At 52.7% G+C, this 15,930-nt stretch overlaps 1 protein-coding gene across 2 annotated transcripts in view; it reads left to right on the forward strand.

The window, feature by feature from the left end:
• Positions 1 to 13,009, forward strand: part of IFFO2 (intermediate filament family orphan 2) — a 54,951-nt gene extending 41,942 nt beyond the window's left edge. Inside the window, exons 3-9 of one of the 2 annotated variants that reach the window (XM_074306083.1) lie at positions 1,456 to 1,551; positions 4,021 to 4,161; positions 5,998 to 6,137; positions 10,309 to 10,429; positions 10,731 to 10,823; positions 11,236 to 11,366; positions 12,142 to 13,009. In XM_074306083.1, coding sequence (XP_074162184.1) covers positions 1,456 to 1,551; positions 4,021 to 4,161; positions 5,998 to 6,137; positions 10,309 to 10,429; positions 10,731 to 10,823; positions 11,236 to 11,366; positions 12,142 to 12,247 — 828 coding nt within the window. In that variant the 3' untranslated portion in view covers positions 12,248 to 13,009. The remainder of the gene's footprint in view (positions 1 to 1,455; positions 1,552 to 4,020; positions 4,162 to 5,997; positions 6,138 to 10,308; positions 10,430 to 10,730; positions 10,824 to 11,235; positions 11,367 to 12,141) is intronic. The other variant, XM_074306082.1, reaches the window with a different exon arrangement.
• Positions 13,010 to 15,930: the final 2,921 nt, after the last annotated feature.

Below are 15,930 nucleotides of genomic sequence, written 5' to 3' on the forward strand. Positions count from 1 at the left end.
TGGTTTATTTTGTTCTTGGAGAACTGGAAAGGTTTTCACCTGGCTCACCCATAATGCACATGCTGATGAGAATGCCCTCCCTACGAGCATCAAGATTTTATAACCATGATTTTATAACCTTGCTGTTGTGATACTCTCTGGGGCTCAGTCTCCCCATCTGTAAATTAGAACCCAGATCCCTTAGATTGTATCCTTCTAGCTCAGACTATCTGTCAATCAGTGTTTAAGTTTGAAATTCTTGGAGGATCACTTCTTCCAAGTACCAAACCATGCCCCAAGGCTGGGGTCATTTTTGTGTTTAAGGAAAGTTCTACCTGCCCTTCTCAAATCCCTGGCCCTTTTTCCAGAGCTCAGGGCCTCACCTGTGAGGTTTAATCAGTAGACTTCCAGGCTAAAAGCCTCTTATAAAAAGTTAAACACTAGTCTTACCATTCATGTGACCATATCTTTCTAGGCCTTGGTTTCTCTATATGAAAAATGAACCTGACAGACAGACAGACAGAGAGACAGACAGACAGACAGACAGAGAGAGAGAGAGACAGATGGAGAGAGAGAGACAGAGAGAGAGAGACAGAGACAGATGGAGAGAGAGAAGAGAAAGGGGAGAGGGAATGGAGAGGAGAGAGAAGAAAGGGGAGGGGGGAAAGAGAAAGAAAGTAAAGAAAGAAAAAAAGAAAAAGGAAATAGAAAGATGGAGAGAAAAAGACAGAAGGAGGGAAGGAGGGAGGGAGGGAGAGAAAGAGAAAGAGAGACAGACAGAGAGAGAGAGAGAGACAGACAGACAGACAGACAGAGAATGAGCGCACAAAACTCTAAACCAGGAGGAGAGAGTTGCCTCTCACTCCCTCCCCTTAATTCTCTGATTCCACTGAGTCCCATTTGAAAGATAATGTGGATACCATGAACCACTGGTTTTATAATCAAAAAACTTGATTTCAAGACTGGGCCCTGACTAGTTGAATGACCCCTCTAGGAGCCTTCTTTCCTCACTTATAAAAAGAGAATAATCCGTCCCAATCCAATAATCCAACCTCCAATCAACATTTTTTAAGCCTCTGCTAAAGCCCGGGGATGTAACTAACAAACAGAAGGCCAGGCCCTACTAGGGTCAAGGGCTCCCCCATCTAAACGTGGGGACACAGCAAACAAGAATAGGCATTTCTTCCCTTGTCAGGTGGTTCTAAGGGAAGGGGGCTTGTTAAACCTTACCCCGGTGGCAGGATTGTAGAGTTTATTCATGTCATCATGGCAGTTGCCCCTGATAGAGCCCCCAGAAGAGGGGGAGCTGGCCTGCCATGTAGCTGGGTGCATGCTCTGGGGAAGTTCCCCTGCTGGGATGGGGGGGCTCTCTGTTCCTTCCAGCTGGTTCTGCTCCCCTTCATTGGTCAGAACCTCCTTAATAGTTGCCATCTCCTTCCCCTTCCCCTCCCCTCCCTCACCCCACCCGGATTCCAGGCGGCCCAGGAGGCAGAAGCCATCCAGGAGGAGATGAATGAGAAGATCGAGCGGCTGAAGGCTGAGCTGGTGGTGTTTAAGGGGCTGATGAGTGATGTAAGTGCTGTTCCCTCCCCTCGCCTCGCCCCTGCCCCTCCATCCTGGGTGGCATGACCCTCCCCCCTCCCCCACCCCATCATGCAGACGGCTTCATTCACCGCCAGGATCAGACTGTCCATCCATCCGGTCCGGTCGTGGGCACTGCTTCATAGTTAGTATCCTGGCTGCGTTTGACTTGATGACAGATGCATCAGAGACCATTCATTTGCCCTGCCCTCCTCCTCTAGTCCCCTGAGCCCACCCCTCTCCCTTCTTCTCCCCTCCCTTCCTATTTGGTCTGTGTAGAGATGCATTCATCTGCTGCTTTTAACTCATGGCCTTGAGAGCTCCTTCTGATGGAGTGACTGTTTAGGGTGTTTTCAGTAGAGAAGCCCGCCAGTTGGGGGGACACAGGTGGCTTTGGGCCCAGGGGCCTGTTTGGTGGAATTGCTGTGATCTAGGCCGCTGTCCCCCCTCATGGAAGGGGAAAAGAAGAGCTGGCCCGTGACCCATCCTTCCTTCTCCCCCAGTTCTGGCTGAGCCTTGGACTTTTTACTTCTTTTTTCAACTTGACTGGAATTCTGACTTGAGTCCCCTGAAAGTCTGTGGGGTTTGTCTGGGGACAAGGAGCCGTTCTGGCTATGGGGAGTAATTTCAAGAAGCATCTTTCTTTTGCAGGCTGGGGAGACTTTTTTCTGTCTCCTCACCTCTGACCACCCTGGTCTATAATCTGGCTCCAGACAGGCCATAAACTTTACTCTAAAAAAAGGCTATCCTATTCTCTGAACTACGAGACAGATCCATTCCCTTCCTCATGGAGCTTACCATCTAGAAGGGGAATAAATCACAAATGGAGAAAGCCTGTCAAAGCCTTAGATGCATAATAAAATATCATGGGAGATCTGAGAGAGAAGATCTTTATTGACCAGGAAGGCTCCTTGGAGGAGGTGACATTTGAATTGGATTTTAAAGGATGGGTAGAAAAGCAAAAGGAGAAAATGGGTGATCCAGATGTGGGGGGATATTCTGAGCAGAGGTTTTGGGTTTTCTGCTGTGGAGAAGGTAGAAAAAGCCATGTCCTGAGCCCAAACATCAGGAAAGGAAATGGTTTTTCCCAAGCTTTGTGCTTCCCTCTTCAGAGAACCTTCTGTGTAAAAGGAAGCCCTCTCCCCTTTTGTTCCCCTCTCCCTTCCTGTTCTTAAGCAAGGAAGCCTGGTAATCCCCCTCCTACTAGGTCCCCAGATTTACTTTCTCTGGGGAACTCTGGGACAGTCCTGTTGAGGAGAGCTGGTCCTACCAAAGCTTCATGCAATGAATGCTCAGACCAACCAGAAGTTAGCTCCAGGTCTCTGAGTGCAGAGTGAAAGTATGGGGCAGGCCCTCATGGCAGGGATGGAGGCTTATGGCCCACCCTGGTGTTCTGAGGCAGACCTTCATGGCAGGGATGGAGGCTTATGGCCCACCCTGGTGTTCTGAGGCAGACCTTCATGGCAGGGATGGAGGCTTATGGCCCACCCTGGTGTTCTGAGGCAGACCTTCATGGCAGGGATGGAGGCTTATGGCCCACCCTGGTGTTCTGAGGAAGACCTTCATGGCAGGGATGGAGGCTCAAAGCCCGTCCTGGTGTTCTGGGGCAGGCCCTCATGGCAGGGATGGAGGCTCAAAGCCCATCCTGGTGTTCTGGGGCAGGCCCTCATGGCAGGGATGGAGGCTCAAAGCCCATCCTGGTGTTCTGGGGCAGGCCCTCATGGCAGGGATGGAGGCTCAAAGCCCGTCCTGGTGTTCTGGGGCAGGCCCTCATGGCAGGGATGGAGGCTCAAAGCCCGTCCTGGTGTTCTGGGGCAGGCCCTCATGGCAGGGATGGAGACTCAAAGCCTGTCTTGGTCTCCTGGGGCAGGCCCTCTCTATCTCTCTTGGGCTGCCTGGGCCACCGAGGGGTTTCTGGGTGGGGGCAGTGCCTTGGGTCTGTGCATGGGCAATGAGTTCTCAGTCTCTTGGGGCTCTGAGTGAGATGGAGGCTGCCTTGGTGGGGGTGGGGGGAGAGCGGCGGTCTTTGAATAGGTTTGGACTCGTTCTTGTTCTTATTATTTTTTTTTTTTCTAATTAACACGACTCACGTTCTCTGGATAGCTACTGAGAGAGAAGATGGCTCCCAGTCTTTAGCCAGGACCATAGTCCCCTGGCTGAGAAATGTGAAGTCCTTGAGGATTGCCTTGGAGCAGGGTGGGAGGCCTTAGGTCCAGCAGGCACAGCCCCTTGAGGCCACATCACAGGACAGAGTTTCCAGGGACTCTTGTGAAGGCTTGGAAGAGATGAGGTTCTCCCACAGGCTCCAGGACCTCCCTCACCCACCATTCACCTTCCCACAAGGCTGGGAAAGGAGTTCTGTGAGGTGGGGATAAGCCCCTACCAGAGCTCCCCCCTGCCAGCCTCTTACCCTCTCTCTCAGCCCCAACTCATGTAACCCCCGTGCTGTCCTCCCTGCAGCCCATGACAGACCTGGACACAAAGATCCAAGAGAAGGCCATGAAGGTGGACATGGATATCTGCCGGCGAATCGATATCACGGCCAAGCTGTGCGATGTCGCACAGCAGCGGAACTCGGAAGACGTGTCCAAGATCTTTCAGGTGAACAGGGCCTCCCACCCCCACCCCTCACCACAACACCGCCCAGCCCCGGCCCCACCCCATCTCCAGAAAGTGACTTAGGTATCCAGAGCTCTCACTGGAAGGAGCCCCTCGGACCCCCCTCATTCTGACAAATGACAAACCGAGTCTCAGAGAAGGGAATGCTTTCACTAGAGATGAAACAGAATGGACCCAGTTCCTTGATGGCCGATCTGTGCTCTTGGGGCTAGAAGAGACCCCAGGATGTCGGGGCCAGTCTGTCTAAGAACGAGCATCCCCTCTTGAACCCTGTCCTTTTCTCCCCATTTCCCTGAGAGGTAGCGTTCCAACGGCCTCACATCTCCGCTGCTTTGTCCTCGTCTCCTGTGGTCCACACTCAGTTACAGATTCTGCTGTTTTGTGAAGTCTACCCCGTCATTTTACAGACAAGGTGACTGAGGCAGTGAGGAGAGAGGCTGTGGGATTTTAGAATCATAGACTGAAGCTAGAACAGAAACACTGTAGGATGTTAGAATCATAGCTTTCAAGAAGCTAGAACAGAACGTGGTGGTGCTTTGACAGAGGAGGGAACTGAGGCCTTGAATGGAAAAGCAACTTAGGACCATAGATTGAGAGCAGAAAGGAGCCTTAGAGAACAACCAGACCAGTTCCCTTTCATCCAAATGAAGAGGAAAGTGAGCCCGATGCTGTGGCCAGTCCGCAAAGGCAGTGAGCATTTGAACTCAGATCCCTGGACTCTAAACCAGGCTCCCTTTGCTCTGTGTTCCCTGCTTCAGACCATCCAGATAATGGAAGGGCTGGGACCAGGGCTGGGGCTTCTGACTTCCAGTCCATGATTCTTGCCTTCTGAGCCCGTATCGGCCTAGTTGCTCTTAGTGTTATTGGCTGCCCGATAATGGAACTGCCAGAGCTGGTTGGTTTCCTGTGCCGGATCCTCTTCCGGCCATTTTGGGACTTTTACCCAGGAGCCAGGGCCAAGCAAGGGTGAGCCAGTGGGAAGAACCAATCCTTTGGCTTGAATTGATCTGTCTCCTCCCCGAGCAAGCGTAGCTCCAGGCCCAAGTGACCTAACTCAGACACTAATACGTGTGTGTGTGTGTGGAGGGGGTGTAGGTGTATAGGAGAGAGGGAGAGAGGGGCTGATGGCCTTTTGGGCAACCTCAGACCGCTGGACAGCTTGTGGCCTTCTCATAGCTTGCTGCAGCTTGGGGGAAGCTGCTCTTCTCGACATGGGAATTTTGGTTTGGCTCTTGCTTGATTTCAGGGGGCAAGGATGCGCTGTTGCTTTTAAGTGTGTGACTGAATTTGGAGGGAGGCAAGGCGGGGGAAGTTTACTCCCCTCGTCACTGCTCCAGGAGCCCGTGGAGGCAATTTGAAGGGGCAAAGGCCAGCTCCTCTGTTTGTGTCTCCATGCTTGTGTGTGAGCACTGCGTGTATCCCCCATCCTCCTGTCTGCATGTCTGTCAGAGGGCCCCAGGAAACATGGAGGGGCTTTTTTCTGTGGGTTCTGGATCTCGCCCGGCCTGGTTTGTCTCCTGCCGTTCCCCTTGGGGAAGGCAGCCTCAGCGGGCTCTCTTGTAGACAGTGGGCCTCCCAGAGAGGATGGGGTGGGGGGTTTCTGCCGTGCTGGCCTTCCCTCCCCTCACGCTCTGCTAATGTCCGCCCGCTTTGTAGTGAGCTCTTACGCTTGGCCCTGGCCATGGCTGGCCTCAACCGCTTACATCCATTGCCCCGTGGGGGAGCAGCCCCCTCTCCCATCTTTCCCGGTCCTCCCGCACCTTCTCTCCCCCCTGCCTTCCAGTCATCCCTTCCTTCTCGCTTCCTCCCCTGGTTCAGGTAGCATCCAAGAAAAAGGACCGTAAGGTAACCTCCGAGGACGACGTTTCTGAGCAGGACGGGGAGGTCACCCGGCTGTCGGACGATGAGGTCAGCTCCATGAACATCACGGACGAAATGAAGCGAATGTTCAACCAGCTGTGAGTATCTGCGGAAGGAGGTGGGGTTCACGGGACTCAGTTTCCCAGCTTGGAAACGTGTGACCCACTGAAATCCCAGCTCCATTCTTCCTATTGCCTAACCTCAAGCAGATTGTTAGGCTTCCTCATCTGTAAAATGGGGACAATGATGTTTCAGCTGTTGTGAAGGAAGCCTTTTGAGAGACCTAAAGAGCAACAGGAAACATGAACTCCAGGTTGTGTTTACTTTTTAGAGAGGGAAGCAGGGTGCATTGTTTTCAGGTAAAGAGGCTACTGCCAGTTACTAACCTCCCTGGCCTCGGTTTCCCCCCTTATAAAATGAGAGATTTGGATTCAATTGTGGCAGAACTGACATTTTTATGTGTTGGCCCCCTCCCACTGGATCTGGGGAAGCCCGTCGCCCTTTCTCAGAAAAACATTTTCAAATTAATAAAATTAAATTCAAGGGTATACAAAGACAGCTCTGACACTGAAATAGGTTTTCTTCTTTTTTTAAGTTTATGATCCTCCAGGTAAAGAATCTCTGGACTATGCGGTCTCTGAGATCTCATCTAAGGGTAGACCTAGGATCCTGAGAGATATAAAATATGAAGAACACAATGGGAGAAGGGACAGGGAGATTCCTAAACAAGTGGGTGTTCCAGAAAGGCCTCCTGTGGGCTTGGAGGGAGATGGGGAGAGAAAGAGACGAACAGACAGACAGAGATTCCGCCCTTACGACAGCACTTTGCCTGTCCGTATCATCCTGGGCTCTGGGCTCCCTGTTTCTCGGAGTGGTGAGCCTCTCCTAGCCACTCCCAGCTGTCTGTCCCATGCTCTCATGTTTCCTTTCACTGGGATGTGGCGATTATTCATAATCATTGTGATGGTGACTACTCTCAGGGTCTCCTTCCCTTCCCTGGAATCTTGGGGAGAGGAAGCGGAGCCTGAAAGGAGGGGAGAGAGGAAGTGCTCGGCCTCAGGGGACAGTAGTATTTTCCTGCTCCAGGATTGTCCTGGGAAGACATTTCTGATGATTTATAGAGTCCCAGAAAAGGGCTGGATTGTTCAGCAGCAGACTGGGGCTTCTGAGGGCAGAGGTGGAGACAACGGGGGTATTTATGGGTGTTCTGGACCCATGGAGAATCCCCCCTTGTCTACAGCAGCTTCCTTTGGTGGGGGAGGGCCGGTGCTAAAGTGCCTAGGGAATTGACCTGCAGGCCTCTGGCTCTCTCCCTCTGCCCCTTCCCCGATGGCTGACCAGAGTTGGGGGCAAGGTGGAGATTAAATGGCGTAGTCAGAGGTAGAACCCAAGGCAAGCTTCTCCTGCCCACTACATTTCCAGCCCCCTCAGGGCCACACTCTGAATCCTGACCCACCCTCTCCTTTGTCCATCCTGCCCCCGATTTCTTTTCCAGGCCAGGCTGGAGCTGCTCACTCCTCTGGCCTTCTGGGAGGAAACCAGGGGGCTGTGTGTGGCCTCCCCCGCCCCTTTCTGGTCTGCAGGCTGTGACTCCTGCTCTTGCTGAAGGGAGGGGACTGCGAAAGGCTCCTAAGGGGGCTCTGGGTGGCCTGAGGTCCCTCTGGTGCTAGAACAGAGCAGGATCCTGGTCTCCCCTGGCCCATCAGCCTGTTCTGCTCCTCCCTTGACTCCAGCAGCTGGATCAGTGCCCTCTAAAGACCGTGGCTTCTTATTGACATCTCTGAACTAAGCAAATGAGAATAATGTCCCCCAAAGTCTGCAGAACACCAGGCCTTCCATCACTTTATCTGAACCTCCTACTGTGCCCATTACACAGATGAGACTGAGGCCCCACAAAGGGCTGCTAAGTGGTATTATGGAGAGAAGGTTGGGCTTGGAGTCAGGAAAGCCAGAATTCAAATCCAGTCTGAGACACCCACGAGCTAGTTGACCCTGAACCTCAGTTTCCTCCTTCTGTAAAATGGACACAATAACAGCCCCTACCTCCCAAAGTTATTGTGAGGATCAAAGGAGGTAATATTTATAAAGTGCTTAGCACAGTGCCTGGCACATAGTAGGTGCTTAATGAATTCTTGTTCCCTTCCCTTCCCTCAGAGGTCATCATACAAGAAGGATTTGAACCCAGGATTTGAAACTGCTTCTAAGGCCTGTCCATTATAGCTTGCTTTTCCAGTATTCTGTTCTGTATTTCAAATAAGAACAGAATTTCAGGAATATGGGTTCCTAGCAGGACACTTCTTGTGAATATTGTGCCTGATTTTCAAGGCTCTCCCCAACTCTTCCCACTCTGGGGAAGGGACTGGCAACCTGGCGCACAGTAGGTCCAAGATAGAAGGTTTCTTAGAGGCCTTCTCATCAAGAGAAAGTGACTTCTTTAAGGTCACACAGCCATTAATGACAAAGCCAAGACCAGAAGTGAGTGTCCTTGCTCCCAAAGTCACCCTTTTTCTGCTTCCACTTGTTCTCAACTCTAAAGAAGCCCCTTGCACAATTTTATTTTCATTTAAAAAAAAAAAAAAAAAAAGGATGCTTAAATTTTTCAATGAACTAAAATTATTTTCCTCCCCACTTCAAGCTGGCATCAAGCCCTCCCTCAGCCCCCCAAATTAAATTCAGATAAGCCATCCTGCACATGGCCTGCATCTGACACACCTACAATGAAAGAAGGGGCTTGATTGACAGGTATTTGTTAAGCACCTACTGTGTGCCAAAGGATAAAAGAGTGAAATAAGCCCTGCCAGGGTGGGTGCGTTGCAGGCACAATATCACTAGTTTTTTGCCATTTCTCTTTATTTTGGGGGACGGCTCATTTGGTAGGGAGCAGGACATATGTGATCGGGAAATAAAAGTACAAGATGGGGATAAAACTTTTAAAAACAGAAAGAGCTCCTTAAAAAAGGAAGGACACCCTTCCCAGGGGGGAAAGCCAGTCAGCCAGCCAGACCACACCCTCTTCAGGACCCCTCCCCACCAACCAGTTCCAGCTCCATTGCCATTTATCAGCTGCATCCTCAGGGCAAACTCCACTGGGGCATTGAGCTTTCTCTACCCATCAGCACTCTGGTTTTCTTCTGATTAAAATCAATTAGTTTGGTTCCCAAGCACAGATACTGTTGATGTGGGAAAAGGCCGGGCTTAGGTTGACTATATGTGGGGGGAGAGATTCCCAGAGAAGGTCACCCCCTTCCCGCCAAACACCCGGAGTCCTGCCCAGGGGCCCTGACCTCCCCTTCCAGCTCTGGTTTCACTGGGAGCAGACACTCCAAAGGAAGTGAAGGGGGAAGGGGAACAGGGAGGTAGTCTCCAGGGCAGAGACCAACTGGGCTCCCTCCTGCCCACTCCCTCACTTAGAACCAGGCCCCAGTGCCTGTATTTACAGAGACATCTGGAGGCACAGTGGGGAATTGCCTCCAGGTTTTGACCAGTCCTGAAGTCTGTCCCCCCTCCTGTTTATTTCCTGGAAAAGTTGACCCTGAAAGAAACCATTTTCCCAGCATTAGAGACCTGCTTCTCAATAAACTGGGAAAATTAGCCCTGTGCTGTCCTTGAGTCCCAGGGCAATGTGATATTTAATGATAGTCAAAGGAACTTTGGGAGTGAAGTAGAAAAGGCATCGGGGCACTGAGATCAAACACTGGCTCTACCACGGATTCTCTGAAGGACAGTGTTAGCAAAGTCAGGGACCTTTTTTTCTTTGTCAAATTTGGGGACTGGAATAGATCATTGCTAAGGGCCTTCCCAGCTCTGACCTCCTGAGTTTTAAGGGCTCTTCAACTGGTATTTTATCATGCTGTGTTCCAAAGTTTCTGCCAGCAATAAAATAAAATTCTGTAATTCAATGAAGGGAAGGAAACAAGCATTTATTATGCTCCTGCAAAGTACCAGGCACTGAACTAAATACTTATAGATATTATTTCATTTAATCTTCACAACAACCTGTAAACTAGATATTATTATCCCCATTTTACAGTTAAGGTAACTGAAGCAATTCAAGGTTAAATGACATTCATAAATATCCAAAACTGGAACTTCCATCTTCCGGATTCCAGGCCCAATGCCCTCTCCACCACGCTGCCCCTTGAAGGATTAAGACTGGGAAAAGGGTCACTAGTGTCTGGCCCTCGAAGCCCATTGTCCTTGTCCCTCTCCCAGGGAGCCAGGGTCTCTCCTTGCTGACCTCCTCTTTTGTTGTTCCCCTGCCCCCTATAGGAGAGAGACCTTTGACTTTGATGACGATTGTGACAGTCTCACGTGGGAGGAGAACGAGGATACCCTGCTGCTCTGGGAGGACTTTACCAACTGCAACCCGTCCATTGACCTGCAGGGAGAGGTGAGCAAGGTCACGGCCTTGGCCATTCCCTACTCCCAGTCACCCCTTCTGTATAAAGGCTGACCTAGCAAGGGCGGATGTTCAGGGGAAGCACATGGCAGGATCTCTATGATGCTTCCCATCTCTGACATCCCAGGCTCTAAGGGCCCTCCTGGTTCTCACACCCTTTGTTCTAAGACTCCCCCTAATTCTCATGGTCTGTCTCAATCTCATGGATCATGACTCTGGAACCCCACAGAACCCTTCTATTCTCCCCCCCTCCCCAATTAGCTAAACCTCATTCTTGATTTTATCTTCTTAGCAAGAGGAAAATTTGGGCAACTTGATTCACGAAACCGAGTCCTTCTTCAAGACGAGAGACAAGGAGTACCAGGAGACGATAGGGCAGATTGAGGTGAGGAGTGCTGGGAAGAACTGCTTTGTCCTGAATCCCTCAGGCGGCTGTTGGGGAGTGACCTTGTCCACTTGGGGTCTGTGGCTGGCAGTTTAGGAGGTGATGCAGAAGCAGGAGGTGGCTGGGGTTCTGTCCGGCCTGATAACCCGGCTGGAGAAGTGGGGATGCCCAAGGCAGTGCGGCAGTGCGTACCTGAGGGTAAACTGATGCTGAGATGCTGAGAGGAGGTGCAGTAGTGAGGGAGGTGGGCCAGGCTAGTCAGGGGCGGCTTCTGATAGACAATAATTAACAATAACTGACCAGAACTGGTATCAGAGGCAGGTGAACTCTCTCCTTTTACCCATCAGCCTAATAAACTGACCGTCAGCTTCTCAGGTCATTGCATGAACATGTTGCTTTTTTTCCTTTCTAGTTGGAACTAGCCACAGCCAAGAGCGACATGAACCGTCACTTGCATGAATACATGGAGATGTGTAGCATGAAGAGGGGCCTGGATGTCCAGATGGAGACCTGCCGCCGCCTCATCAAAGGCTCTGCCGACAGGTGGGACTGCAGCCACTGCCACCAGCCTCCCCACCCCCCATGGGCAGCGTTTTCAGGGCTTCAGGAGGTCCTCCCCTTCCTCGGCTGCCCACAGCTCCTGGCTACAACCAGAGCTAGCAGAAAGGAGGCTTAGGCCAGGGGCCTTCGTGAGGGGAGGACCATTTGTAGGAGGAGGGGGACGGATGCTCGCACAGGTCAGTGGAGCTGGCCTCTGTGTCCCGCATGTGGGACATCCAGGATGGAGGACAGTGAGATAGCCCAGGGGGCTGGACCCTGGGCAGGGGCTGAAAGTGGCATTTTAAGCAACCTCCAACCACAAAGATCCTTCCTAAAATGGAATGGACTGTTGAGAGGTGGGGAGTCCCCCTGCCATGGGAAGTCTTCAGACAGACTGGAAGGCAGGTCTGGGGGATTCCTTTCAGGTACAGCTGGGGCTCCTTGACTGCTGTTTTGTTGTTGTGAGTCTCCAAGGGTTTTCTTGGCAAAGGTACTCGGGTAATTTGCCATTTCCTTCTCTAGCTCATTTTACAGATGGGCAAATTGAGGCAAACAGGGTGGAGTGACTTGCCCAGGGCCACACACTCCACTCCTCCCGACTCTGGAGCTGATGCTCCCTAGCTAAAATGTGTATCACTCAAGCCCCAGTCTTGCCTGAGCAATGAGAGTCCGCGCTGGGAGTCGGGAGCCTGACAGTGAGACCGCCCCCGCCGGGCCTCTGAGGGCCCTTCCAGCTCTGAATGCCCCCGGCCTAACTTCCCCCTCCCTTCTATCCCAGGAACTCGCCGTCCCCCAGCTCTATGGCCAGCAGCGACTCGGGAAGCACAGATGAAATCCAGGACGAGTTTGAGAGGGACGCTGACGTGGAGCCCATGGTCAGCTGATGAACCTTGGGGAGGGTGCCTGGAGAGCTGGGGGGAGAGCGGGACCTCCCCCCCACCCCGGGAGGGCCGGGGACGAGGGAGCCGCACTGACCACGCCCTGGAGGACTTCCGCCACTCTCCCTCCCCCCACGCCCCGCCCGGGGCTTCTGCGGACTGCTGCTTCCCTCCGCCGCCCACGCCACTGCCCGCCACCCTCCTCGTCCTCCATCCACTCGCCCTCCGCCCCACCCGAGGATTGGTGCTGTCAATTTCTATTCTACACTACAAATGCGAACTCTGTCCGGAGATACGGTGTTAATTGTGCCTTTCCCCTTAAGCTGAGCCGCTTAAAGAACTCTTCCGAGCTGGTTTTTATATTCAGTTCCCAGAGGGGGCCAGGCCCCCGGATGGCGTCGGTGGCTTTCGGTACCCGCCCACTGCTGCTCTGATTGGCAGGACTCCTTACCTGTCCGGGCCCGCCCCGCCCCTACGGCCCCGCCCCGCCCCTTCGGCCCCTGACCCCTCCAGGAGAGGGAAAGGGGGCCGTGACTCCCAGGTCCCCTGAAAAAGAAGGGGGGGTCGCTCAGACACTTTCCGTGGAAGGAAGGGTCTGTGCTTCCAGTGTTTGGGGGAAGGAGGAAGAGTGGGGAAAATGCCCCCACCCCTTTATTTTTTTCTCAGTCCAAATAACAAAAAAACTAGTCTTGAGGGAAGCTGCGGAAGGGGAGAATTGACACTGTGTTCAAACTACTATGCAAAAAAAAAAAAAAAAAAAAAAAAAGAGCTCGCCTTATTTATATATGGGATATGTAAATGTTCCCCCCTCCCCGCCTCCATCTGGGGTTTTTCTCTGGACCCGGAGAGAGGCTGAAGGCGGTCTCTACTTCGGCCCCAAAGGCTCAGCTGTGACTTGGCTCCCAGGGATGCTGACCTGACCGAGCTCTTCCCTTCTCCCAGCCTCAGTTTGCTCTCCGGTAAAATGGAGCGGGGAGGTGGTGAACTAAGCTATGGCTGAAACCCCGTGGAGGCCGAGCCCCCCAAAAAGTGCGGTGGGTGGGGCTCAGTAGGAGCCAGCTTTCTCTGTGAGAAGGCGGGGGAAGGGCCGGGGTGTCTCCCCGCTCTCCCCTGTCGCCGGTCCGGTTCTCACACCTGGACAGACAAGGGCGCCGTCTCGCTTTCCGTCCCTGGGCAGGCCGTGGCCGCGGCGAGGAGACCGGGGGGGATGGTGGGTCTTGGTTCTGGGAGCCATGGGGGGGGTATCTCTTGCATGGTTTAGCCCGCCGTCATTTGTGAGAGAGAGCCTCCGCACTATGGTACTGACTGACTGACGGGAGCGAGCGAGGAGGCGTCTCCCTGATCCTTGGGCCTAGGATGGGGGAGCCACGCTGAGAGCATTAGCCTCTCAGCCCATTGCCAGCCCCCAAATGGACTTTAAAAGGGGGTGCATACAAGTGGAGTTTTGTTTGACTCCTGAGCGCCCCCTGGAGGACCAAGGAGCACCTTGCTCAGGTGAGGGATGGTGAAGGGCCCGCCAGGTACTCCGCTCCTTATCCCAACAAGCCAGGAGGCCACTCACGAGCTCTTCTTCCAAGGAGCTCATCTTGCCCCCATTTTCCTACTGCAGGGGACCAGCAGGAACCCTATGGAAACCACCTCATTCCCCCAAGGGGACTTTTTTCCCCCTTTCTGTTATTTTTTGTTGCCATTCTGTATATAATATACATATTATAGATTATATATATATATATGGAAGGAGAAAGTGTTTGTGACCATTTCTAATTTCTCAGACCTCAGTGGCCTTTGTCATCATTTTTGTTGTTGGGGGGACGTCCGGACTCCCCAGTTGGCCCAGAGGTGCCCCGGCTCATGCCCCAGCAGCTCCGGCTAGCCAAAGCAGGGCCTGGTCGTGAGCCTTCCGGGAGCAGTGGCTTGGGGCCCCGCAGGGCCCTCCTGCTCGTCCCCACTCTCTCTCTCTCTGTTTTTAGACAGCAGGGTTCAAACACATCCTACATGGAACCATCCATTCTATTTTAATTTTAACCAAAGGGTAGCAGAGCCCTGTGGGCTTCAACCTCGGCTGCTATGAAGAACCTCCACTCCCCGGCTGGGAGATGTCCAGCCGCTGCCCGCGCATCCCCCGCTCTTCCTCTTTCTGTATCCCCCAAGACTGGGGTTTGCTGACCCCCCCCCCGGGCACCTCTGTCTCCCTGAGCTTCCTTTTCTGTTTCCCAGAACCATAGGGCAAGAAGAAGGGGCAGAGTGCCAGCGGCCGACTCCCTTCAGGGAGGCCGTCATCCCTTTGTAAGGCATGCTGTGTCCCAGAAGCACCATAACCCCTTTTCTGGGCATTATATTCCAGGTGACGGGAAGGTGACATATCTTTAGAGTTAAGACTGATAGTACAAATGTTTGAGGGCAACTGTGGTAGTTGCCATGGTGACTGGTGTCTGATGGTGTTATTTCGGCTTTTCTAGGTCCGGGTGGTTTCTTTCTGTGGGTCCTGTGGGATGGTGAATAATTGGGTTACGAGGAGCCGGCCATCTTTGTGCAGAGCTCTCCCCCAGGCTGGCTTCTGGTCGGAGGGCAGTCCGGGGGGCCGGCCTGCGGGAGACCCTCTGGGTGAATGTATGGCCTTCTGGGAACTCCCAGTACATCTGGTTTCTGGGCCTTAGCCTGATTTAAGTCCAGCTCCGAATCGTCGCAAGTCCCCTTTCCCTGAGTCCGTGGCTTTCCAGGAATTGTCCCAGCTCTCCTCCTGCTCCCCCCAACTCACCACTGTTAGGGCCAGGGCCAGGCCCGCATTGGAACTACCCAGTCCTTCCTTTGTAAAGTTGTAAATACTTACTAGTTTTTCTATTTCTAGGCACGGCGTCATATTGATGCCGGTATTTTAGAAGGGTTCCTACTCACCTCTTTCCCTCCATCCTTGTTTTGGGTTTTGTGGCAGGGGTGGGGGCAGAGAGAAAGCAGGGATTGGGGGGGTTGTTGTTTCTGCTTAATGGCAAAGAGGCTCGATACAGTCATACATAGCCACTGAGGGGGTTGGGGGGTAGCAGAGGGAAGGCAGAATTCTGGGGGAAGATCCTTGTGTTTTCTATTGGCCAATTTTTCATCCAAAGTGTTCCAAGATATAGGCGGGGGGCTGTGTGTGTGCTCACACACACAAGGATAGCTCAATGAATGGAAGGAAAGTAGTGAACCGAGATGGTTGCAGGTGGGCGTGTTGGGAGGAAGGCAAAGAAAGAAGAGCGTGTGTAACTGTTGCTTAATGTGCTCTATTTATGAAACAGGAGACCCACTCATCATCTACTTTGACTAAGGGAGAGGTTTGTGGGCTAACTCATGGCTCTGAGCGGTACAGAGCCTTCTGAAGGGAGCGTGGTTTCGCCCACTTGTTTCTGCTCAGTCTCTCCGGTCTCCCCTTGCTTCTCTCCCCTCCGTGGGTCAGTGAAGGAAGTGAGGGACCGGGAGCCAAGAATCCCTGTCCTGCTGACAGCTACCTGGTAACTTTGTTCAGGACGGTCCAGGTGTCCGTTGTTCTCTGGACCGTGAGCAGGGCTAAATGAGACCAGACATCTCCTAGGCCTGGGACTAAAGGGATGCTCACAGGGATAAGGAAGTCAAGGACGAGCTCCTCCTGAAAGAGATGTCCCATTTCCAAATCATTTCTTTTTGGAATGATAAGCTTTGGGTCCAGAATCCCC

Source organism: Sminthopsis crassicaudata, chromosome 3 (genome assembly GCF_048593235.1).
Source record: "Sminthopsis crassicaudata isolate SCR6 chromosome 3, ASM4859323v1, whole genome shotgun sequence".
NCBI classification, from domain to species: Eukaryota; Metazoa; Chordata; class Mammalia; order Dasyuromorphia; family Dasyuridae; genus Sminthopsis; species Sminthopsis crassicaudata.